The following is a 25,610-nucleotide window of genomic DNA, read 5'->3' as shown; positions in this document are numbered from 1 at the left end:
TAAAAAAAAATTTAGTAAATGACATGAATATATGTAAAAAACAACGTACTTGTGGAAAGTGGAGTAAGGCAAGGAAGCGACGATACGATCAGCGGAACCGGGCGGGCTACGCGGTGGAATTCTGTCTCGACTAGCTCTTGGTGACGCTGGTAAGATCCTTGTTAGGGATTCTCTACTCCCCGCAATGTGACGAAGAGGTGTAGTCAATACACCTCCATCCGAGGTCGAGGATATATCATATTGTTTAAAACTCAAATCCTGTATCAAGCCAAAATTGTTTAATTCGGTGAAAATACGGTTATACGTGTATATACGCGAAAATAAAGTACGAATATCTTCGCACAAGAATTATTGATTTCGTACATGAAATGCAAAATAAATCGATACAAACCTTGGTTAAAGCATGAATATTGCCAATCGATTTCGTCTTTTTGCCTTTAACGTTTCGTCTACGTAGAGTGCTGCTGCTCGTTGGAGATAGTGTACCAACACTTTCTGTCATGGACCAGTCGCGACCGCCGAAAACGCGTATAGCGTCGGCTGTCGTCGGCTGTTCCAAGCCTTCCATCGGCTGTTCGAAGTAGGAAAAGTATAATTGGAGATATTTTTCTTTCAACCAGCGTGATCTACGATCTGTTAATTGCTGTTGTCGTTTGAGGCCTCGCAGTATCCAGCATAATCCCATATACCATATTCTGAAATCATGTATATACGGATTACACATAATTTATGCAATACAACTATATATATATATATAAAATTCAACAACAATTCATAAATTATTTGAGAGAATGGGTAAAGTTACACGAAATGTATATGATGTAAACTTGTTATTATTAATATACAATTTCTCGTTCGCACGCGATACCATTAACGTATCATTAATGATGTCATTAATATATCATTAATGTATTCATCGCTTTGGGGATACATTAATTGTAGATTAATCGATTTGGGCGTGGTGAATTTTCATGCGAAAAAGTTTCAAGTTTATAGCATATATAAAAGAAAACATTGGCAAATTCGAACATGTACTTGAGGGGGGGGGGGGGATTTTTGCCACTCGAAAGATTAAAATTATTTAAAAAAGATATACTTCAAATCAGATTGCTTGTGAAATAAAATGCAACAAATTTTTAATTGTCTTTTTTTTTGTCTATATTAAAATAAAACAATAGAACACTAAAATCGTTTATACCTCTCGTATTCTATTTTAGAAATTTATACATACTTGCTAAGGGCAGGGGGGCAAAGTAGGAAGATCAGTCGATTGTCCGGAAGATTCGATCCATACATGAGGCCGATACAGGAGTCGGAGCCCGGTAGGCCGTATCTCTTGCAGATGCTCCTGAGATCAGCCTCTCGGTCGCGATCGCAGCAGCCGATCATTACCTCCTTCACCGATCCCAGATCGAGATATCCCTCTTCTAGAGTGACAGAGGCGCAATCAGCTGGCTGCTGCGCGTACCTGCTGACTAGGCCCGCCGGTACCGTGTCCTCCGGGTTCGAGGTCAATGAAAATTCTGTGAGAGCGGTACCGCCGACTTGCGCCGTTTTCAAGGGGCTCCAGGGTGGTTTCTCCCAGACGAAGGTGCCGCAGGCGCGATCGACGCGTGCGAAAACCAACGCCGTTCTCGAAGTACCACCCTCGCAGTCCCAGTGCACTAAAGTCGTGCCGTGGTGTAGCATCTGAAATGGGGAAAGATTTCATATAAAACTATATATAAAAAATATAAATATGGGTATAGAAAATATAAATCTAATATATAGATATCGCTGTTTTGATATTTGATCGCTGCAATATATTTTGTACGTCACAGATTTTTAAATAACGTAGTTCAAGAAAACAAACTTTTTTTTTAAAACTTGTATAAAGAGAAGAGAAAATATAGTGTTTTTATCGTTCATTGGTAGAAATATTTTTTCATGTGAAATATATAAACTTGTGTAAAGAGAAGGGAAAATAGTGCTTTTATCGTTTATCGATAGAAATATTTTTCATGAAATATAGATTTAAAAATATATATTTATAATGTTGATTTGTGATTTCGCTCGAAACCGTTGTTCCACCGGTCTTTATACAATTAGATTTCACTGTTGTAATGATATTATTTTCAAAAATAGGGCATATGCGGAAAATATAAATATATTAATTTCAGCGTGCAAGACATTTCGCTACTACGAGGTCGTTTTCGCAATTGCGTTACTCCGAGCTCTTGCCTCAACAAAATATATACTAGAGACGTTGTGAATGCATTTATAACACTAATGGGACTTGTAATGCATTTATAACGGCGTTTATGCGGTCGCTTCTCTTCCCTCTTCTTTCTCTCTCTTTTTTTTTTTTTTTTTTTTTTTTTTTTTTGCAATGCAGATATTTATTGCACGCATATACGCTTGCAGCGTATACACGAAATCGTATATTTGTCGATAATTTTGTTGATAGACAATTGTTTGAATTCACAATATACCCCGATATGTAATACGCAATGAATACTGCGCTTTAGATATCGTTGAACAAAAAATATTAATATAATAGATTAGTATCAGATATTTAAATTTTGACGAGTTTAATGTTACATGGCAAAATGTATTTTACGTACAATTATCGTATTTTCTTTGTCGCAAAAACAGAATTTATATGTTCTATCTAATGTTTTATTTATATGTTTACCGAAACTCAATAGTCATACCACATTTTCAACGAATTTTAATTTTTTATAGGTATCGATGTGAATAAAGGAAAAAAGTATATATTTTATCAATTTATTTATTTAATTTATATCGTAATATTAATGCACAATCTTTGTTTATTTTTATTTTCGTAATCACATCAATCCTTTTTTAGATTTTTCGTGTTTGGCTGAAACATCTTTTCATTGCAAAATGTTTTTAAATATCAAAATATTTTTATGATGATTTATTAAAAATATGCTGATTCGAATGTAAATTTTATCGTGTTTCATAGTTTGTCATTTGTCTAATTTTTAAAATGATAAGGTTAAATATTTCAAGAATATATGCTTTAGTTTATTAATTTACTTTGAAATTGAATTGCCGAAATTTATATAATGCTAAAAATAAAAAGAGTATTTATTATTTAAATCAAATTTTTGTTAAAGAAAGATCGACATAAATTCAAAATGAAAAAGTCCATAGATGAAAATAATCGCGATTAGTTTATGGCTGAGTCGCAATATTTATTGTTAACATTATCACGATTATTGTGTATACGTATATCACATAAAGCGGCTGTAATTGTACTTACTCGTCTAGCTATATGTTTACATTTCTCAGACACTTATTGGTGCTAAATCAATTATCTTTACGAGATACCATTATTCGTAGAGGGATCGGATCGGACGAAATTGCGCGCATCTTTTTCCCTAAATATAATAGCTATATATCTCACTGATGTAATCAATGGATCACACGTTACGTATCTAGCGAAATAAAACTGTTTAATAGTTTAACAGAGAGAAACTCAGGATTATCGATTGTCCTGAAATTTCATGATAGGAGGATAACGAATTTATTCGTTATAAACCATTTTCTCCGCGAATACGTCATGTCCCATTTTTTCCTCTTGCCACTCAATTAACGCTGACAATTGGTGGCACGATTCAAAAGGATGACCTGGTTTTTCGTGCTGCGTTACAACTTTTTTTTTTTTTTTTTCATCGGTCCCGTCAGTTTGCTTTTTGCTCCCTCGTTTCCTCCTTCTCCCGCATATTCCTCTGTTTTCTCTCTAATTTCCGCGAGGCATACCAGGAGTATGGGCGTAAGGCTGGTCCCTTTGAAATCCTTTTGACGTGCGACAATCTACATTCCGACGGTATCTCTTATCACAGCAGCGCAGCGCCATAGAAGCAACATACCCGTGACATTAATATACATATTTCAAAATGGTTCACAAGAGTAAGAAGATATCTTTATGCTGTGGCTGTGTCGGTTTCTCACGTGTATTGATGTTCTTTAACGATAATCTGTATATGTTATAATTTTAACACACTCTTATACAAACAAATTATTTATCCCTTATTCCGATTATATATACTGTATCAAGAAGAAACAGCAAACGTGGCATGAAAAGTCAATATCTTGCCTTTACTTTCTTTTGTGATTCGCGTAGCTTAAACGGAAAACTATATGATCTTAGGATCTCATATCGTTGCATCGTTAAATCCTCGGCTATTGATATAAAAAAAAAAGAAGAAGATGCGTAGATGTATTTATTTAAATTTCAAAAACGGTTTAGAATTTCGTGGCGAAATAGCGGTAGGAATTTCTCTCTAGCGTCATGTGTACTTAAATGAAAAGAAAATGTGAATGATATTTTTCGACCGTTTCCAGTTATATAATTCTTTACGATCAGAATTTATAATTTATACATATCATTTGTAAATTTGTATTTTTTATATTCTGCTCGCATAATATCAGGCTCAGAATTGATGAGATATTTTTTAAATTTGATATCTTTTTGAATTTTTTATATTTTTTAAAATTTATAGATTCTTATTTTTATCTAAAAGCGATGTTGTAGCTTATATATATATATATATATATGTAAAAATGTTAAGTTTATTTCCGGATTTGTATCGGTTATGATTACAATAGCAGAGAATATTATAACCTGTTATGTTTTATTTAAGTAAATGGAACTGTTTGACATATAAAAGATTCTTTCTCTGAATATGATATTGTTCTCCACTTTATAGTATTTGAATTTTTGCTTTTTGGATATGCAATTTTCTTCGCGATATTATATTAAATTCATATTTATCTCGAAACTACCAAGAGTTAGAATAGAACAATATTATTTATTTCAGATGGAGAGAATTTCTCGACTCTGACGTCAATATTTTCCAAAACGTTAGATATACATATAATGATTTTGTATTATTTCCCGGAAGAAATTACAGTTTAAGGAGTTATTTGCATAAAGGATTATTCTGCATAAAAGATAATCTACCTTGTTTCGCGCAATGCTAATTCATGATGACGCGTGACAATATCCTTTACTGGGATATCATAATCGAACGACACTAAATCTTCTATCGTTTGATGATTTTTGCGTGACGCATGATCTGCTAATTACGTGGCGAATGAGGTACATTGTTAAATATTACGAAACGATATAGATCGCACGGAAAACCACGTCAATGTTACTGCACGTCATTATCCGATTCTACCGCAACCGTAACAGAGCGACAGGATCAAAAGCGTCGCCGACATCGGGTTGCATTGTGCAACAAATCCTGCGAGTCCAATATTTGCGATGCACTCCACGTGCAGTATCGCGATGTCACGTATACGAATTGGCAGTTTCGTTGTATAACGCAATGTCTCTCAGTTCCAAAACGACGATCTCAGACAATGCGTGTGTGTGTGTGTGTGTGTGTGTGCGCGCGCGTTCTCAATGAGTAGTCTGGATACGACATAGCATGAACGAACGTCGCGCGTCATCTTAAAGCGGAAACTACATTGCGTTGAATCTTTGTAGGCATTAAAAGAATTATATATCAAATTTCATTAAATCGCAACACAGTAATTTTCCGCACATTTTATAAATATATGGATAAATTAAGTAGAAAAATTCTATTTTTTTTTGTCTTTGTATAAGTAATAATAAATCTTATTATTTAATTTTAATTATAATTTGAATATTTTAATTATAATTTCAATAATATTTTAATTATTATTTGAATCTCGAAACTATTTCTATTTTTTTTTTGGATACTCTATTAATCATGTTATCGATGACATGGTATCATTTGGGTCAAGTTTAAGAGAAGTAATTATTTGATTATAAAATGTTTACCTTTCGCCATCCTACACAGTAAAATTTCGTATCTATTCGTGGAATAAAAATAAATAAAAATAAAAATAGAAAAGATAAAATAAGTAAGAAAAAAAGTAGGAAAAAATAAAAATAAAAATAGATAAAAATAAAAATAGAAAAAATAAAATAAGTAAGAAAAATAGTAGAAAAAAATAAAAATAAGTAACTGGTGAAGGTATCATTTATACAATTGTAGTTCGCGAAGCAGACCGTATGAGGGACTCCTTTATGATATATAATATCTACATATCGGTTATGAAATCGGTGCAGATTGCTTGATGCAGAGAATGCGGGAACATACCTGCAAGAGATGAAGATCCATGCCGGTGTGTGGCGCGGCAACAGGAAACAAAGAGACTCCATGATCGATCTTGATCGGCTGTACGGGCTTGTAGGAGTCCAAATCAAGATGATAGTCGTTCTCGTCGCATTCCTCCGCCATGTACGTTTGCTCGATCGCGGTCGTGTGGACGCTCAGGGTGCGATGGAGGGAACCGGTGGTCGCGTCTCTGCCACGAGCATGTCGATGCTTACATAAAAAAGAAATTAATTCCTCGTTAGATTAAACATTTTAATTTAATATATATTACACGTGTACCGAAAAAAATCGCTATAACAAATGATAACAAGGGATGTTCTTTGCGCTTTCATATAAATATCCATATTAATTGAATAAATTGGTAAAATAATTTTTGCATTAGTGAAATCCAGCGTTACATTAACGTAATGATATTTGATGAAGCAAGATTTCGTTTATTCGAGCATTTACTCTTTTTCAATTTATGCGAGTGAAATATAGAAAGAGCCGGCGATTGGTCTAATGTCGTTTGTTTACTAGGATAGTCTATTAGAAATCTTTATGAAATGATGTATACTTTGTCGTTGGAATATTCATCTTACCTTGTGAAAGAGGGCGACTTTGTCGAGAACGGAATTTGTGTCGTGTACTATGGGGTTCTCCGGTTTGTTGAAGGTTCCGCTCCTCGAACTCCATCCTGACGGCGTCTCTGTGTTACTCTCGACGGCGATCCTGGCGGCCGGCGCAGACAAAGGCACGTGTTCTTGAGGTTCGCTCTCCTTAATGCTACCACGTGGCGAATCGCGATTTTCCCTAAACTCGAACTGGGGCTGAAACATTACGAGCCAGGACGATAAGTCATTAGAAGTTTCGGGTAAATAATTGTCGTGCAAAATTTATCTATATTATAAAAAAAAAGCATCGAGCATTTTGCGTTGTGCGGCGATCATTGATAAAAAAAATATATATGAAACGCTGTTAAATTAAAATAAACATTTTGTGTTTTTAGAAGGAAATATTAGCTAAGTTTTGGGGAAAAAAATATTGAATTTGAATATATACATATTTTCAATTTGTATCAATGTTTTTCTTTCGAACGCATAAAATTAAATTTAGTTTATAGTTTATTATAATTTAATTTATTATTATTCACATGATGTAATATAAATGCATACAAATAGAAAATTAATAATGAGAGAAATATATGATAATGATCACGGATTTATTAGGTCGTTTATCGCGATATGCCTGTGAGATGAATATATTATATGAGATTACGTTAGAATGGATTAAAAAAAAATGTATGATATATTACTACGAAAAACATCTAATATGTATATGTGATGTAACGTTTTGTAATAAGAATTACAGAATTTCGCAAGAATATTAAATTATGATTGTTATCGCTACGTATACGTTGTTATACCGTTTCACACGATAACGATACTTTGAAAGAGCTTGAGATATTGTTCATTTCGAGGATGCCAGATTCGATAATCCGAGTAACAAAGCTTTCTTTGTGTATCCAAAGGAAGCTTGACTTTCGAGAATCGATAGTTTAGGGCTTCGTCTGGAGATGCACTCTCGAAATCTCGCGTGTTCATCAACAAAAGCATTGGACGGCTCTTTCGATCTCGATGAGTGATAACGTATATAGGTCTCTTTGGCAAGTGTAAATTCTTTGATGATCTTGTAATTATGAGTGGCACCTGAGAAACTTGATAATGGCTCGTCTTATTTCTAGTATTCTGTAATTTTGATATATATTCTATCCTCTTAGAATTTCTCTACCACGCATTTCATAGACGGTGCAATAAAATTAATTAATTCTAATTATTAACTGATAAATTTTTAATACTACATTAATTTTTAATATTACATTAATAAAATCATTCTTTTTTTTGGCACTTTTCTTCTCTCGTATATCACGATTAACTGCACACTCGTAAACATTTTAAAGTTATCCCTTCATTTATTCTTCTTAGCAATGAGATTTTTAAATCGAATTAATGCAAATAATGCGTACAAATAATTGTTTACAAACTGGTTTGGCAAGTTGGCTTCTATAATGTGTATTCGAAGCACGCTGATAGCAGAACTTAATGCGACTTATAATTAATTATTATCCAATAATCTTAATTATATTGGGTATATTGTTCCACGATATCGCGTCAGAAGGTGATGTTGTTTTGCTTGATCGCGCCGTGCTATCCGTTGATCGATTCGCCGTCGAACAGCATCGTCGCTAAGTCGCGCGATCCAAATTGCAAACATGCTCAAGCCCTCCGGGATATGCTTGAGAGTAGGATAATCCAAATACATCTTGTTCGAATTGCTCTCGGAAAGGAATCGTGTCATGGAAATGAGATGACAGCCGGTACTTCTTTTGATCGAAAAACCACCTGCCTCCCGTGGCAAATAAAGGAGGCAATCAAATTGCGGGGAGATTAATGTTTGAAGGATCGGAGAATATTTGGTATCATAAAAATTTTATTTACGAAGAATCTGCTTTAAGGAAAATATTAATTTAGTATTACTTGAAGTTATGTCTTAAAATGAAATACTTAAAAAAAAAAAATATATTTTTATATTACATTATATTTATCTTTATTTTATATTTAAGGCGGATAAATATTGTTTCTTAATCTGTCAAAAAAAAGTTTAACTTGTGTGTAAATAATATTTTTTGTATGTTTAAGAGTATTTTATGTTGCTGTGATTACTTTTCAAAGATTTAGTATCTGATCCAGATTTTTAGATTTAAACTGATTGATTTTGAAAATATGTGACCAATTAAAAATTTCGATTGACATAACTTTCTGTTGTTACATGTTCATAATACGAAATAACAATATTTGTAAAAAAGTTGTTTTATCACCTCTTAATATAGAGTAATCCATGCTCTTTTATAACAGACACAATTTTGTGTCGTAAGCAGGACAAATTGCTGTGCATCTAACTTGATTAACCTTCTAAAATAGAATTTTTAAATTAATAGAATAATATAATTTAATCTAATGAAATTTTTAATTTGAATTTTTCATATAAAGATATCTTCTACGTTCAATTTATCATTGTTTGTACATTTGTTCATAATATTTTTCTTGGCATTATTCACAAGTAATAATGTAAATACTACATTACGGTAATATAGTAATGTTGAGACACATTGTATATAATATCTAATTATTTTAAAGTTTTAAAGCTTGAGGCTATCCGTGGCGGACGTGATGCTGGATGATCGAAGTATGACTATGTCAGTTGCTTAACTTCGCTGTCCTCCTTTTCCGCGTTCTTTCCCTGAGGTATACATTTACGATCGATGAAGGGGGCCACTAGCAACATAACAAGGGGGATAACAGAGCGATGCACGGTATATATTTTATTAGTACTGCACCGATGTCGATTTGAAATTCTATCTGCGAGCCAGGGCATATCATGCCAAGGATATGTTCGGTTGACAGATTATCTTCTAGAGAGAAAGAGAGGTAGAAAGAGGGGAGGGAGGGACAATAATAACGAGATTCATTTAAACCGTATCTTGAATAATCTCAAGACAAAGCAGATCGTTTACTTTACTCCTACAATGTCGATCTTTGTCTAATCAAATGTAATTAACGATCAGCGTAGCAAAATGCAAATGCTCGAGGCTTGAATGATCGCTTTACAAGCTGTTCATCTTTGTGTCTTGGAAATTGTGCATTCCGTGTATATTATGTATTGTCAATAAATATTAAATTTCTTCTCGGACGCCTCTAGGATATAATTTTATCGTTTATTATACATCCGTATAATATCCGTATGTCGTTTATCTTGAAAAAAATATAAATAAGCATTTTTCCTAAACACTGACCTACGAGTAGGATTACACAACATATTATAGCGCTAATTTCGTCTTGTTTGATTACAGTTTTACACGTTAAAGGTGAACTTTAATTTCAAAAATTTTTACGAAAATATTTTTGAACAAGGACGGATTTTCTATCATTTACCGTTTTTAATATACAAAATTTGAAAGATCATATGATTTTAAGAAAAGCGTTGAAAAATCGATGTTTAAGAGTACGTACTTTTAAAAATATTGTGAATTTTGCAAAGCATTATACAAAATAATTTTATAAAAATAAATATGTACTTATTATTTTCGCATATAACTATTTATATATTTTTCTGTAGAAACGCTTTATACTGTAACTTCGCATATTGTCACGCAGTTGGAATCTACGTGAATGGAAAGTTTAATTACAATTTCGCGGTGCCAAATACGTGCTTTGGTTTTAACTTTCAACGACCGGCGGCTTCGTGGACTCGTCGCGCAAGTTAAGTTTCATGAGCTACTCTTAGAAGCAGTGATTTTCGTTGCGGGAGCACGATGTGCTCTCGCCATCAAATAGCGTGACGCTATAAAAGGCGAGGAAGACGCTATTCCGTTCCCCGATGATGATCGTTAGCGACAAGAGCAAGTAGTTTCCGCCGGCCTACAACCATCGTAGCTGCTGGAGGCCGATAGAAACCCCTTTCCTTGTCGTTTTTATGGCGCAACCTGCTCTTCCGTTGGTGCTATTCTTCGTAAGAAGCTCGTCGAACAATTTCTTTGCGCGATTCTTGGCGATCGCGCTCGAAATAATCTTGCCTGAAGCGCAAACTTCTCCATGATTTAAGGCTTTCTTGCATCAGTTCTGATAGATCGTTGTCGGTGAAATCATGTGCGCGTGTTTCTTTATTAATAAATTGTTAATTATTAAAAATTTACATTGTATTTAATCTTTATAAAACAATATTGAATGTCTTTTATAAGCCGATTTTATCTTAAGGGACTGTCTTTTCGAATTGAAATTTCGTAAACTTAGATGTGCAGGTCTTTTTAAGTTGACATAAATTTCCTTATTTGCCCTGATTCCTTATCAGTTCCTTTTCTTCAGATGAATTCACAACAAAGTTTTTGCTATCTTTTGACATAATATATAGTAGCGACGGGACGAAGTAAATTTGCCGTATCGTTGACCGTCTCTAGTTTCTCGGCTTTGCAGTCTTGCTTGTGATGCACTCGAGAAGATATCGAATTTTATCAGTGAATTGCTTTGGTCGATTGCCAAAATTCTTCTGCGAAAGCGTTCCATCACAGTTCCCTCCATTTAGTATTATCCTTTTTTTTTTGTCGTATATCGTATCTCACACGCTTGATACAATCCGATAAAAAAACAAATTAAGCTAGGTTGCATATCCTATCGAAATAATTAATCTTCTGCTCGATGAGTGTACAAATCTTGTTTGTCGAATCATCTTGCGTTGATGTAATCTTCGTAGTAGAGAGATAGCAGGCACAATTACTCGATAAATTATTCAGCGTTTAAAAAAGGCAAAAATACGGACGTTCTAATGTGTAGCAATTTAACAATGTGCTTACGCGAACAGATTTAAATGATGTCGATTTATTTAACGGCAACGTAGAACATCTACTCGTGCAAATATGTTCTTTTTTTTACTTTTAAAATATACGTTGTCAAATAAATAATGGGAAAAACACGAGGTATTCTTCGTGTAAAAATTTACCTTTGTTTCGCATGCAATAACTTCCCGTAGCTCGCGCAGGAAGGCTCCGAAGAATGGCACCACAGGACATTCCGGCATCGCGAGAGCGCGAGCGAGTGCATACTCATATTCGGAAGACAGAAGGGCGGAGGAGAGATATTCCATAACCGGTATAGGCTCGTTCACGCTATGCCAAAACGGCTTTAGCTTGTTGGATCTGGAACACAGACAACACGATCGTAATTAGACGAGAGGCATTTCATCAAATATAGAATTACAAGAGTAAATCGCTGACAATAAAAATTTATTTCCCCTTAGGTAATTATAATATACCTCTGTATATATAATAATATAGGCGCGCGTGTTATTGCCAGTGATATTGTATTTGACAATAGCAGAAATTTCAAATAATTTATATATTTTTTCATAAATATATTTAGTGCCATTATTTAAATTGCGAAACACGTAAACAGTTTAGCGAATAAATCATTGATCAAGAAATCAGCGAGTATTATACTTATAAATGAAATTTAATACTTTAATTAAGTAATACTCAATTAAAGTAACACACGTTAATTCCTACCTAATACTTCAATCTTGTGCACCGACATTATACAGTGGTTTACCCTTCGCAGAATTACAGAGCTTAATTTCAGCTAAGGTAAATTTCAGTAACAGTTAATGCTATACTAAAAGCATTGATATTAGTTGAATGCTAAATTAATTTGGAAGGAAAAATTGGAATAAAATAAATATTTTTTTTTTCTATTAGGAAAATATAAAAATTTTTTTTCGACGATAATAGATAATTCATTATTATAGGTTTGCTCGAAATATTATTAATAATGTTTGTTACTATTATATATATTCATTTTTTGTTTTGTTTTATTAAAAGGAGAATTAAAGCTTCAAATATTCGTTCTTTCTATAGAAGAAATAATTTTCTAGTGAGAAATTTTATTTCTTAAATCTCCATGTGTGTATAGTCTGAAAGATCAATATTTCAAAAATGGCGAAATTAGTGAGAAAATGTTCAATCGTCAACTAGAGTTTAGCACATTGTAAGTTCGCAGCGAAATATAGTAACGACAATTTACATTTACGGACACGATTCAAAATTAAGCCGGCTCGATGGTTGCCCCAGTATCCCGGATGAAACAACATGTCACGCTCAATGCAAACAGTTTCCTCCGTTTCGCGTACCAGCGGTCGTTGAAAATCGGGGAACTTTTATTACTACGGCGTTAATTATCCTCTCTCTTTAGGCGTTCTCCATAGCGTGCGGGCTAGTTAGCTCCGAATGCCGGTTGAAAATGTTTCCCAGTAGCGTACGACAGTTAGCCGAGTGTGCAACGATCGTTCTAAAACGATACTCCCGCACGAAACTTTTATCTTCTCATTTGTAGGACGAGCACAGGGTACGTAGCTTTACAGTGGTTCCGAGTAATAAAAAGTACGTTATTTCCGCGCCGCTTTTTCCCGATAGTAACAAACGTAAAGGTTTTCCGCTATGCCACTTAAAGTAAAATTCGTTCGTTTCGTAGAGAGCGTATAAAAGGCGCGGCGACATTTAATGATAACGACGAGAGAGCATCGTTATCCGTGAAAAGGACGCAAGCGATGACCGAATGGCGGACGTAAACCGGCGCGGATAAAACACTCCCTCTCTCACCCCTTAGAAATTTCTATTATCAGTGATGTTACGCTCATCGATGTAATTTCCTCCGCAGCTTCCGTTTATTGAATCGACGATAGTTATTACGGTATTTCGGTTAGGGTCAGTAACTGCCGATATCGATATGTAATACATTTTATTACAATTGTATATTACCAGGGACAAAGATCGGTTAAAAATTTATCAACGGCTTGAGGAAGTCAATCTCTCTTGAATTATTCAAGTGGAAATGAAGTTCGATCCTCCTTTCTTTTTTACTTCCTATTTTCTTCTCTCTCTGTGAAAATAAATTTCTCAGATATTCACAACACAGAGACGTTTCCTTCATTTATATTTGCACGTGGAATGCCGGGATCAGAATTTCCAAGCATACTTTCTGTGTAGGTTTGGAATTGGCAAGAAACTCTTTAATAAAGTATTCTACTTTAGATGTTTAGATACAAAGAGCTCGTTCCTCGAAAAACGAAAATCTCTTTGAATATATATATATATATTTTTTTTTTTAAGTAAGCACGGATAACAATATTAAATCGATTATTTTCTAAGTAGATAGACACATGTATTTTTGATAGCGTGTCTTTTTATATCTTCACACACATATATTGTGGTCATGAGATAATGAAGTTGTAAATAATAAAAACGCAAAATGCAATCTCTCTCGGAAAGTTTCATTCGCAAACGAATTCGCGAGCAAAACTTTAATAAAAATCACGCTTTGACGTTTAAATAGGCTAGCATAAAATACGACGATTAATCAAATTTTCCCAGTCAAGAGCGCCCTTTAAAACAACGATACGTTTTCAAAAACTTCGCACGAGTTGTTCTTTGAAACTTTAAAAGTTCAACATGCCGATATCGCTTTGTATTTTTTTTTTCCGGCACTTCTCTCACGCCGGGCGAGAATTAATTGTTAAACGGGTAGGAGAACGATTTTACGGTCGAATGCGCGGAGTTGCTTGCACTCGTTGATCTCTAGGAAATTAATGACACACATTCATTATTTGAATTTACTTCTTAACGGGAGATTATCCCATCCTCCTCACGAGGCATCGGATTGAAAGAGGTCGCAGTTTCGAAAGAATTTCCTCGCGAAATAATGCGATTATATCGTTCAATCGTTTCGGGACATGAGCAGAGCATCGAGTCGAGAAACATTCGCAGAGTAAACTGTATATATCGCAGTGTTCGGGAAAATTTTTACGGAATGCTCTCGATATATAAAACGCGAATTACGACGAGAAGTCACTTCGCGACAAAACGTAAAAATCCTATAAAAAGAGATATGTGTATTGTATATAATAATACTTTAAATTTCTGTGGATTCAACAGTCGTTTGTTTCAAAGTAAATTATACACACACACACACACACACATTCTTGATAAATATTTTTACAATCCAATTAAATACAATTATCATCTATAAACCGATCGTGTAAAAGGATCATTGACGTATTTATATCTTGCTTTTTATGCTATAACATATATTCCAATTTATATCGTTTATTTTTTTTTAGAGAGTTCTTCATTTCGCATACTTTTTGAGTTAATTTTTTAATTTTAATTTAAAATTATTTTTCTCATAACAGTTTAATAATTCGTGGCCAATAATATAAATTAATAGGGAGCAATTTAGTAAATACCTGTGGATGTAAGTTTTTATTTCGCGCTTTTTACTAGGGACTAGAAACTAAGAATAGGATGGTATATCGTTTTTTTAATATCTTTCTTGTAATAAGATATTACATAAATAAATAATTATTAATAATAATTAACAATTGAGAAAGCATTTTCGTACATCTATACGATGAGTCTTTTATTATGATTAGCACATGCTATATTTTTTGTTTTATGGTTTAATAATGATGCACTTACTATCACTTATTCCGATAAGGTATGTAAAACGTACGAGATAGCTTAGCGAAGTATGAGAACAGCCGGGAGCAAATCGCATAACATTTATGCGCCAACCTGGAGTAAAGGGAGTCTGGTATAAGTATTTCAATCAAGCTGCGAACATTCTCTGGTTTCTCGCTTGAAATCTAAGCTCCGTTGAAATATATAGCAGATATATATGTATAAGCAAATTGTGTAGTAATTATCGCTCGCCAATCAAGTTACATAATTCATATGAAACGTCGTGTAATGATGTTAATCTTTCGATAAAAATCGAGAACGTATATATTAAAAAATATTTAAATAATAATGCAATGTGTGTGAAATCTGGATAATAACAATAAAAGGGATATGAAGATAGGTAGTTGAAATCGATGCAATTTCGGATTTCGATGAAATATGACAAATGAAACAAGCTACATTTATTGATTTCAATTTCCAAGCGAGAAATAATATATCCGATATCGACGGGAAGAGACACGCGATGCTCAAAATATTGGAATTTTACGAAAATAGCGTTTAAAGAGAACAATTAAAACAAGTATGTCTCAGTGTTCATAAGCCAAGTCTGCGTAAATCGAGTTATTCGAAGGACACTTGACTCTAATGATTATCACTTTACGAGATGGATGTAACTTCATGGGAGATCTGCAGTCCAATAGCGACTGTTACGATCGATTGAAAGCCTGAGTGGACAAAGCATCTTTGATCGCTCATTCGTCACAAATTCCAGATACATGGCTGCAAAAATATCAAAGATTCTAAAGTATCGTTATTTTCCAGAGATTTAAAGCTCTGTCAGGATTGGATCTTGTCCAATGAGATATAATACGGTAGATATACATTTCAAGAGCACGATACTTGTTGAATAGTCTTCGATTTGCTACCAGAAAGATCTGAATATTTTGTGGATCGCTGCTCGCGTTACGAGTACGAACTTCATTCCGCAAAGAAATTCACTTGTAATCGTATCAAGTACAGTTTGATCCGATTTCTGGAGATATCGCGTCAAGTTTTTATCGATGAAATTTCGAAACATTATACTTGGTTATATAATAACAACAAGAAACTTGCCGTCTCTCTTACTGTTTTACTTATTACTTAATCACATATTTTAATAAAAAAACATGACTTTTTATATCTTTAAACGAATCACAAATGAATTTTTTTCTATTAAAGCGCAGATATTTCTAAAGAAATTGCATTGCGAATCTCATTCCACTTGAACTTTTTTGGATTCTTTTACACATAAATCTTTAAATAACGAGATGAGAATTTCAGGTTTTCTTAAATTTTGTTAAATTGTCGAGGACGATTAGCTGGTTAAATATTACGTTAAAATTTTGTTGGAAGAACATGAATTAAATATATTTATAATATCTGAATATAAATTTTTTAATATAATTTCTTTTAAAAATATTCTCGCCAGTAATTCCATACGTGTTAATTCAATAAATTAGCCGGTTATAATGTGACACCGCATAATTATAGTTACGCGTATACACGTGCGGCAACGCGAGGCTAAGTCTTTAATCCGATCAAAACTCGAGGGTGACGGGACGCGTGTTGCGGTCGTCTTTCGTGATGATCTATCGGTGCCGACAGCAACTTTGTCCTTGCGGACAAGTTGTCCTTAGATGCTTACGTAAGGATGAAGATGGATGGACTTCCGTAATGTGGCGCGAGAACAAGAAATTGTATTACGACTTTCGTACTTAGCCGAAGGCGCACACAAGACTGGCTTATGGGTCGTAATAAAGTGAATATTGCGGGAAGTAGGAGATGACCGTTCAAAGATTGATCTTTTAATCCAGCGGGATTTAACGCCGACATTCGCGTTAATAGCAGACTTTACGTATACTTACTTCAAACCGGCGATTATCTCCATGGCTGAATTAAAGTTTCCGGTATTCCAACAGGTTAGCGCAACGCGTAGAAGACAAGACAGCACAGCTTGTCGTTCCTCTATCGTAGCACCGCTGGTGATCGCGTGAGTGACCCATGAGCTTACCTGATTAACAAACGTGTAATTAAAGGTGTGATTATCTCATCTGCCAGTGATCATATTATTATATTATCGTCACTTTCGATGTAATAATTACAACTCGATGTCGTTGAACTGAATAATGCACGTCTGCGATGCAAGTTTTTGACAGCCCGCATTTATGTAATCGTGTAATTTAATAAATGGATAATTCACGCTCTCTCTTTATCTTTTTTCTTTTTACGGGACGTGTTAAACGATACTTGCGAATCGTTCTGTTAAAATCAGTTATAGCTGCAATTATGGAAATTTGAAGCTTCGCGGAAACTTGCATTAACGTTCAATTATCATTATCAGTGATATTACAATGATACGAGATGTAAATTGACGCGAACGATGACAATAGCAATGATAGAAATATTGAAAAATTTGTTAGTTTACCAGCTTCATTTTTTTATTGAATTTTATTCGAGTTTTATAAAATGAAATAAAAATTATTGCTTTTGCGAGGAACGTTACAGCTTTCCGCGAAGAATGTCATTCAGTATTTTCCATCGCGGTTCTCTCTATCCCCGAGGCTTTTGTTTAGTACGGGGTGATAAAGAGAACGACATATGAAAGAAGAGGAATGGAGAACCCGACGTTTTCAACCTTGGACGAGAATTTAGAGTGGGAAATGGCAGATGGGACGGTGGGTAAGCGAGGTCAGGTGATACCGTGTGTCGTATACGTATACGAGTGGAGTAAGTAGGTGAAAGTGTCGGGCGAAAACGTACGGAAAGCCACTGGAGAAGTGGATACCTCATTAAAAGCGGCTGATGAGAGTTTCCGCGGACTAAAGACTCGGAGGTACTTAGCGTGGAGCTTTCGCGATTGTGATTCGCGTTTATTACCATCCTTATAGTGCACTACTATTTTTTTTTTTTTTAATTTTACATTGTTAATAATATTTCTGTTATTTGGGATGAATTTACGAGACTTTCTCCCTTTCTTTCTTTTGTCGTCGTTTCTCTCAAAGCAATTCAAGATGCAACCAGTTAGGGCTATTAATAAGGGGGTAAAAGGAGAGGGTGAGGGAAAGGGAGAAGCTAATGGTACCTCATTAAAACGATCGATGAGGGTCTGCACGGTCGAATACACTGTGGCGACAGGCCAGGAAGATTCATCCTCGGTTTGGGTCGAGCTGTTGATGGTGCTGGGGCTGCTGCGACTCGGCGACGGGGGTGGCCTGGCAGGTGGTTTCTGCAACGTGGTCTGGTCCTGTGCCACGTGCCTTAGATACTCGTGCGGCGGTACCTGGTAGAACAGCTGGTACTCGCTTTCCGTCAACCTGAGCGCCACCTCCTCGGGGAAGTGCAACAGCTTGTGCAGATCCTCCAGCTCCTCAGAGCTCCGAGGCGGCTGCGGCTGCGGCCGCTTCTCCAGCTCTGAAATGTTTATTTTATCTCTATTACTCTCTTTTCTTTTCACTTTTTACACGATCACGATGTAATATCGAGAAAAAGATACGAGAAGAATCAATGAAGCTTTATTGAGATTAAAATGTTATTTTTTATCATTTTTAATCTTGTTACATTAGTTATATATGTTAAATAATATATGTTAAAATATGAATATTTTAAAATATAATATGTAACTTTCGAGAAAATATTGCGATGCTTCAAAGCATGGCATTAAGGTAAGCATGGTATTAATTGTTGAAAAAATAGAGGATTGAATAGCTTAGTTTTAACATTTTTCAAGAATCAACAAAATCATACAAGAAAAAATGAGAATATAAGAAATAATGTCAAAATATCAAAATATAGCATAAATATAAAGAATAGAGATATTTATAGTAAATATTTCGAAAATGATATTATTAGAGATTCTTTTATATGGAGGTATTTAACGATATTTATATTATCTCTTGTCAAAGATGCAATATCGAGTCATCATAGCTCTCGTTGAGCAAAAACTTGACATACATGACATTTGTTTGCGAAATAACTGAGCGAAAACAGAGAGAAAGAGAGAGAGAGAGATTATTTATCGATCACTTGATGCAATTATTTTTGGACAATCAATGTCGTTGAAAAATTGATAGCGTATTCATCTGTCCACATATTAAAATCTTGAAGCATTTCCGAGCAAATTTATTTTTAAATTTTATGTGGACGGTATATTTATAAAAGTTTGATAGAAATTATTTTAATATTCGGTATTAATTTCTTTTCTCTTTTATTCATATCACACAGCGTAATTATTTTCAGCATGCTTGCATCAGAATTTATATATAAAACACGCCCTGCAATTAGGTCTCGCCTAATGAACTGCGATAATTTTCATATTCAATTACATTTAAATACAATATTAATGCAATATGTATTAAATTGTCCGAATTACGATTTAAATATATAAAAACGAGGGATGAAGTTTACAGATTATTAAAAATTAAAATATATATTTTAATGAAGATATTTTACGTAATCTCGTGACACCGTGTATCTGTAAGCTATATATAATTAACGAGTGAAATTTCGAGCGTGCCAATTTGTGAAAGAAACACGGCAACTTTTTGCCTATCGTTTAACATTTGCCGCACAAAAAGGTCAGCTTGATGATGGTTTTTCGCCGACGCGACGTGAGCGATGCACAAAATTCGACGCGACCGACGAATAAAAGCACCCTTTTAGGTCTCCGATGAATAATTCTGCACTGCGAGTATCGGGCTCTCTATCGTTGATGTTCCAAAATAAAAACACAGTTGATGATATTTTAAATTTTGGCACCCGGTACACGTGAAACGATTTAACAACTGCAAGATATAAAATATAAATAATAAAAGAAAGAAAATATACGTCTGCGAAATCAGGTTTAGAAATTGAAATCCCAAATTGGTCCACGTTATATATAAATTATTTTTTTAAAAGAAAAACAAAATATCTTCTTAAACAAATGAAATATTTCAATAAAAAGAAATTTTTTTTTTTTTTTTTTATCATTAATGCAAAGAAAAGCTTGAAACATGTATGCCAACAATTTTAAATCTGACCCAGTTATCTCAAAAAACGATTAAGAATTCTGCGTCTCGTTAGAATTGAGTACTGACATAATGCATGCTTATGAGACGGCACAGAATTATGCGAGGGCATTCATTCGCAGTGACATTCATGGAGTGCCACAAAATAATTCGAGGAATCTCGAATATTGCGAGCCTCGTACGTACTTGCCTCCAGCAATGGAATAATATGCAGAAACGCATATTTTTATGCCGTTGTACTGGTAGTTATTTTATTTTTTTTTTTTGCGAAGGATAATCATCGTTTATACGTGTCCTGTTGAATACAAAATTGTTTCAGGCTATAACATAACTTTTGTATTCGCACGATGTAGTGCGAGAAGCATATATTCTCGCGTTACTTTTCGAAATGTCAATCGAGGAAATAACATATATGTGAAAGATAGACGGAATTCTTTGGAAAAAAACAACAGAAACGAATTATTGTTTGTTGTACGATGCAAGCCTCGGGCGAGATTGCAACGGAAGTTGAAATACAAGCGGATGAAGAGCATCGATAAAACAAGAGATAGAAAAATTTTGCACTCCGTTAGTTTGAACGGGATTTAATATCCGCGAGCGATTAATGTTACAGAATTAGTGAAAATAAGATATATTTTACTATAGAATATTTGCAGAAAATCTTTTCAATTTGTGACGCCAAGCGTTATTATTATTCCATCATCTTTTTTAGACGGAAGCTAGATTATTAAATATGAATTTTTTTTAGCGATATGTCTGCTATACCTTCGTAATTAAATCTTGTACGGAGTCGGAGCTAAGTAGAACGGTGTTCTAGCGCGTCATTTCCGTCTCGTGAAATGCAATTTCTCGAACGATGTTTGAGGCGAGCATACATCTTAAACGGAGTAATTGCTGATACCGCGATACCGAGCGGTGTTCCTACGCACATTGCTCTTATGCAAGTCGATTATCGCATGATGTATAGTGTATAGCGTGAGATGGACCGATCTGCGTGTACACGCTCGTCCATCAACGTCTTCGTGCAAACCGGGGTCCGCCAAGGATCTTAAGACCTCGCGCAAACATACGCCAAGTGTGGACAGAGTAGTCAGACCGTGGCGTGCTCCGGCGTACGCGGTCAATTGGCGAACCTTATCAGATAGTAGTGTGTACGATAATCCGATGAAGAGATTAATCAACATATCGGATCAGGAACATAAATGGCTATTGCATTATCATAATGTATAGTGATAGAACCTTGTTTGCGAAGCTTTGAATTTAATCAAATCAATCTCTCTCCGTTATGTGTATTATAATATTGTGGAGAAATAAGATAAATAAAAAACAATTTATAATACATATTCTTTTATCAGTTGTTGGGTCGATCTATTTTGCCGGCAATTTCTTTTTCTTTTTTTCTCGATTTTGATTTCATCTATGTCAGAAATTGATCTTGATTAATATTCCTGTATCTTAAATATACGTGAATTGATAGAGTGAATTGATATACAAAAATGTAATGTTTTTAAAGAAGATTTTTACTCCGTTTATCGATCTCGTCTGCTATTAAGTTGACAGAATTTATAATATATACAAGATTATGTTAATCAAGCTATAATAAGATCATTTCCGAGCATATCGTATGCAGTTTACACTTATTAAAACCGGATAAAAAGACAACATATTACGTAACATTCAATTTAGGATAATATCAAAGATTCTTATCAACAATATACATCCCGAAATGAGACGCGAGAATCGAGTAGTAATTATCATCTCGAAACGATCTATCATCTTTAACGTGTATCCCTGAAATCCCTCAGCAGTAGTGTATGATAGTAACGCGATAGCTACGATAAAAAGAGAGCAGCTTACCTTATCAGGTGATGGTGCGGCCACGTGGGGTGGAGGAAGTGGAAGTGGCTGGGTCTGTCGCGCCGTTGAGGGAGATGAGAGAGCGGCGTAGCAACGCTGCTCCGCGAAATCGCCGGGGTCTGCCGTGGAAATTAGTCCGACGAACGGGCCGGGTAATCCCCGCGTAGTTTCGCGGTTTGCATCAGGACGGCTCCATCGATATCCGAGCCGATCGAAGCCCCCTTTCAAGCCCCTCCCCTCGTCGGGCTTCTCTCTCCCTTGTCACGGCGTTGTCCTCAAATCTGGCGACGCATCGATCGTAATCTGAGGGAGAAGGAAGAAATAAAAATGAAACTCGAAGTTTTGGATTTATTATCGAGAAAGAGAGAGAAAGAGGAAAGAGACCATAGTAAAGGGCATCGAGAGAGCGAACGATTTATGGTCGAAATTCACTCGAGCGGTCCGCGTCTCGTCTTTCTACATGTTCTCAAGAGCGAAATCTCTTCTTTTTTTTTTTTTTTTTTTTAGGGAAAATCGTACGGGCAGATTTATCACGGAGATTTTTAGAAAACGCGTCCGGTTAATGAATTCGCTTGTCGGGGTTCTCGAGTTTAATACGTATCGCAGTTGGAAATACTATTGGAATAGCACACTTGGGAAATGAAAATTTTTACGAAAGAAATGTAGATAGGAGGATTTCTGCGAAATATTGCTGAGATTTTCTCTTATTCTGTTATCTCGTTACACTTGTATAATGTAACTGATAAAAACCATTAGAGACAAAAATCACCGAAATTTAGAAATTATCTTACTTTTTTTCACACGATTTATACATAATATATTTGAAGAAATCTCAGTGATATCAGATTAATAAAAATATAGAGCGTTCCTCGTTAAGTGCATTTTCTGTTAAGGAAAAGACACATTCTTTATACGATAAAAATATAAATTAAATATCATAGAAATAGTATTAAACATTTCTTAATTATTCTCCAAAATTGATGGTTACTATAATGATTGTCTCTGACTTAAAACAGCATCTCTTCCTTTTTTCTCATTGTTTGTTAAGGAACAAAAGATTGACAGATCGCTTTGGAAGAGAAATGCTTTGCGCTCTACGGAAAACAGAGAATATCTACCACTAAAGAGAAGTCTAAAGAACAAAAAGAGAATGAGTAGAAATGGTCCCCATTTCCCGTTAAAATGAGCTAGCTGGCTTCAAGCCTAATTCGTATTGTGCAAAGCAGTACGAATTCGTATACGCTGTTATCGAAATAAAAGTGCATTCACGGCTGCCTTAATTGCAGTCGACCAATGCACGTTTTGATCGGCTTCCCTCTTTTACGCTTTTTAATTAAGCGTTAGATAAAGAGAGGTATCTGGACACACGGCATTAAATCTATGCCTAAAAATTCTCTAATACATTTGACATTATATAAATAAAATAAGAATATTATACTTTTTCAAGAGAGGAAATTTTTTTTTTTTTTTTTTTTTTTTTTAGGGAAAATCGTACGGGCAGATTTATCACGGAGATTTTTAGAAAACGCGTCCGGTTAATGAATTCGCTTGTCGGGGTTCTCGAGTTTAATACGTATCGCAGTTGGAAATACTATTGGAATAGCACACTTGGGAAATGAAAATTTTTACGAAAGAAATGTAGATAGGAGGATTTCTGCGAAATATTGCTGAGATTTTCTCTTATTCTGTTATCTCGTTACACTTGTATAATGTAACTGATAAAAACCATTAGAGACAAAAATCACCGAAATTTAGAAATTATCTTACTTTTTTTTCACACGATTTATACATAATATATTTGAAGAAATCTCAGTGATATCAGATTAATAAAAATATAGAGCGTTCCTCGTTAAGTGCATTTTCTGTTAAGGAAAAGACACATTCTTTATACGATAAAAATATAAATTAAATATCATAGAAATAGTATTAAACATTTCTTAATTATTCTCCAAAATTGATGGTTACTATAATGATTGTCTCTGACTTAAAACAGCATCTCTTCCTTTTTTCTCATTGTTTGTTAAGGAACAAAAGATTGACAGATCGCTTTGGAAGAGAAATGCTTTGCGCTCTACGGAAAACAGAGAATATCTACCACTAAAGAGAAGTCTAAAGAACAAAAAGAGAATGAGTAGAAATGGTCCCCATTTCCCGTTAAAATGAGCTAGCTGGCTTCAAGCCTAATTCGTATTGTGCAAAGCAGTACGAATTCGTATACGCTGTTATCGAAATAAAAGTGCATTCACGGCTGCCTTAATTGCAGTCGACCAATGCACGTTTTGATCGGCTTCCCTCTTTTACGCTTTTTAATTAAGCGTTAGATAAAGAGAGGTATCTGGACACACGGCATTAAATCTATGCCTAAAAATTCTCTAATACATTTGACATTATATAAATAAAATAAGAATATTATGACTTATATTTAAAATGATCTCAATAAAGATAGATGGTTTAAAGAGATGCAGAAATTGCATGCAATTGTTTCTCCTTCTTTTGTCTCTAATATGGATAGAAATTAGAACATTTCACAAAGTTAACTTAAATACAAGTTTTAAGATTTCAACATTGTTTCACCTGTTGATTATCCCACACGAATATCCTCTTTATTTGTAGTTGTAGTTTCACATTGTAATGAGTTAATCAAATGAGTGATGGATGAGATAACTCAACGCGTTGTTCAATTTAACGTATATACTCATTTCCCGAATTCCATTCGCGAATTTGATAGACAGAGAAACAAACTTTGCGTTCCGAAAATAAGAGATATTCGATCGATAGGTAAGTCTCAAGTGTCGCTGAATATATATAGCGTTGCACAAGCGTATTCATTATTCGTTACGGTGGCAATTAATCAGAAATTCGTCTTGCGAGTGCCCACATTCGCACTAGAAACTTCCGGCATCGCGAATTCGCCGGCACTTTGCGACCGTGTTACGTGAAACTTCGCGAAAGTGCGGACGCTCGTTAATCCATAAAGCGGCGCGGTTTCGCAGGCTGCAGCTGCAAGCTGTCGCTGGCAGAACGCGCCGGCGTGTTTCACCTTTAAACTTCCGTTCAACGATGGGCGATAGAGTTCTCGAGGAGTCACATTCGATGGCTTCATCTCGCAATGTTCATCCTCGTCTATATCGGACGTTCGAGGCACGATCGAGCGAAAGATCGATGTAAATTATTCGATGAATTCTCGGAGCGATAATATGCTCCGGAAGTATAAAAGGGAAAGCCCTATAAGAGAGAGTGGAAAAAGGGATATATTTAGTTTGTAACTTTTTAAGCTTGATTTTCTCCCGAGAAAATATTTCTCTTACATTTCAAGAGAGGTCTGTATAAAGCTATAATTTACAACAAAATTTAACAAAGGATAATTTTCTTTTAAACTCAAGAAATAATCGTTGCTCGCAATTTTTATTAATGCTAAATATGATCTGAATATTCCATCTTGCAAAATTGCATCACAATTTTGAGAATTAAAATTGTAGAGGCTATTTCAATATTTTATTACGGTTA

The 25,610-nt window shown here is 34.7% G+C and overlaps 1 protein-coding gene across 1 annotated transcript in view; it reads right to left on the bottom strand.

Moving 5' to 3' along the window:
* LOC115244905 (1-phosphatidylinositol 4,5-bisphosphate phosphodiesterase epsilon-1-like) overlaps positions 1 to 25,221 on the bottom strand; it is a 39,277-nt gene extending 14,056 nt beyond the window's left edge. Inside the window, 10 exon segments of the mRNA XM_029822921.1 lie at positions 50 to 258; positions 392 to 695; positions 1,232 to 1,689; positions 6,144 to 6,371; positions 6,743 to 6,970; positions 11,694 to 11,889; positions 17,106 to 17,251; positions 18,323 to 18,651; positions 25,144 to 25,180; positions 25,183 to 25,221. Of these exon segments, the coding sequence (XP_029678781.1) occupies positions 50 to 258; positions 392 to 695; positions 1,232 to 1,689; positions 6,144 to 6,371; positions 6,743 to 6,970; positions 11,694 to 11,889; positions 17,106 to 17,251; positions 18,323 to 18,651; positions 25,144 to 25,180; positions 25,183 to 25,206 (2,159 nt within the window). The 5' untranslated portion in view covers positions 25,207 to 25,221.
* Positions 25,222 to 25,610: the final 389 nt, after the last annotated feature.

This window comes from Formica exsecta, unplaced genomic scaffold, assembly GCF_003651465.1.
Source record: "Formica exsecta isolate Colony F162 unplaced genomic scaffold, ASM365146v1 scaffold878, whole genome shotgun sequence".
Lineage (NCBI taxonomy): Eukaryota > Metazoa > Arthropoda > Insecta > Hymenoptera > Formicidae > Formica > Formica exsecta.
The sequence above is the reverse complement of the archived record's forward strand: the minus strand, read 5'-3'. Positions and strand labels throughout refer to the sequence as shown.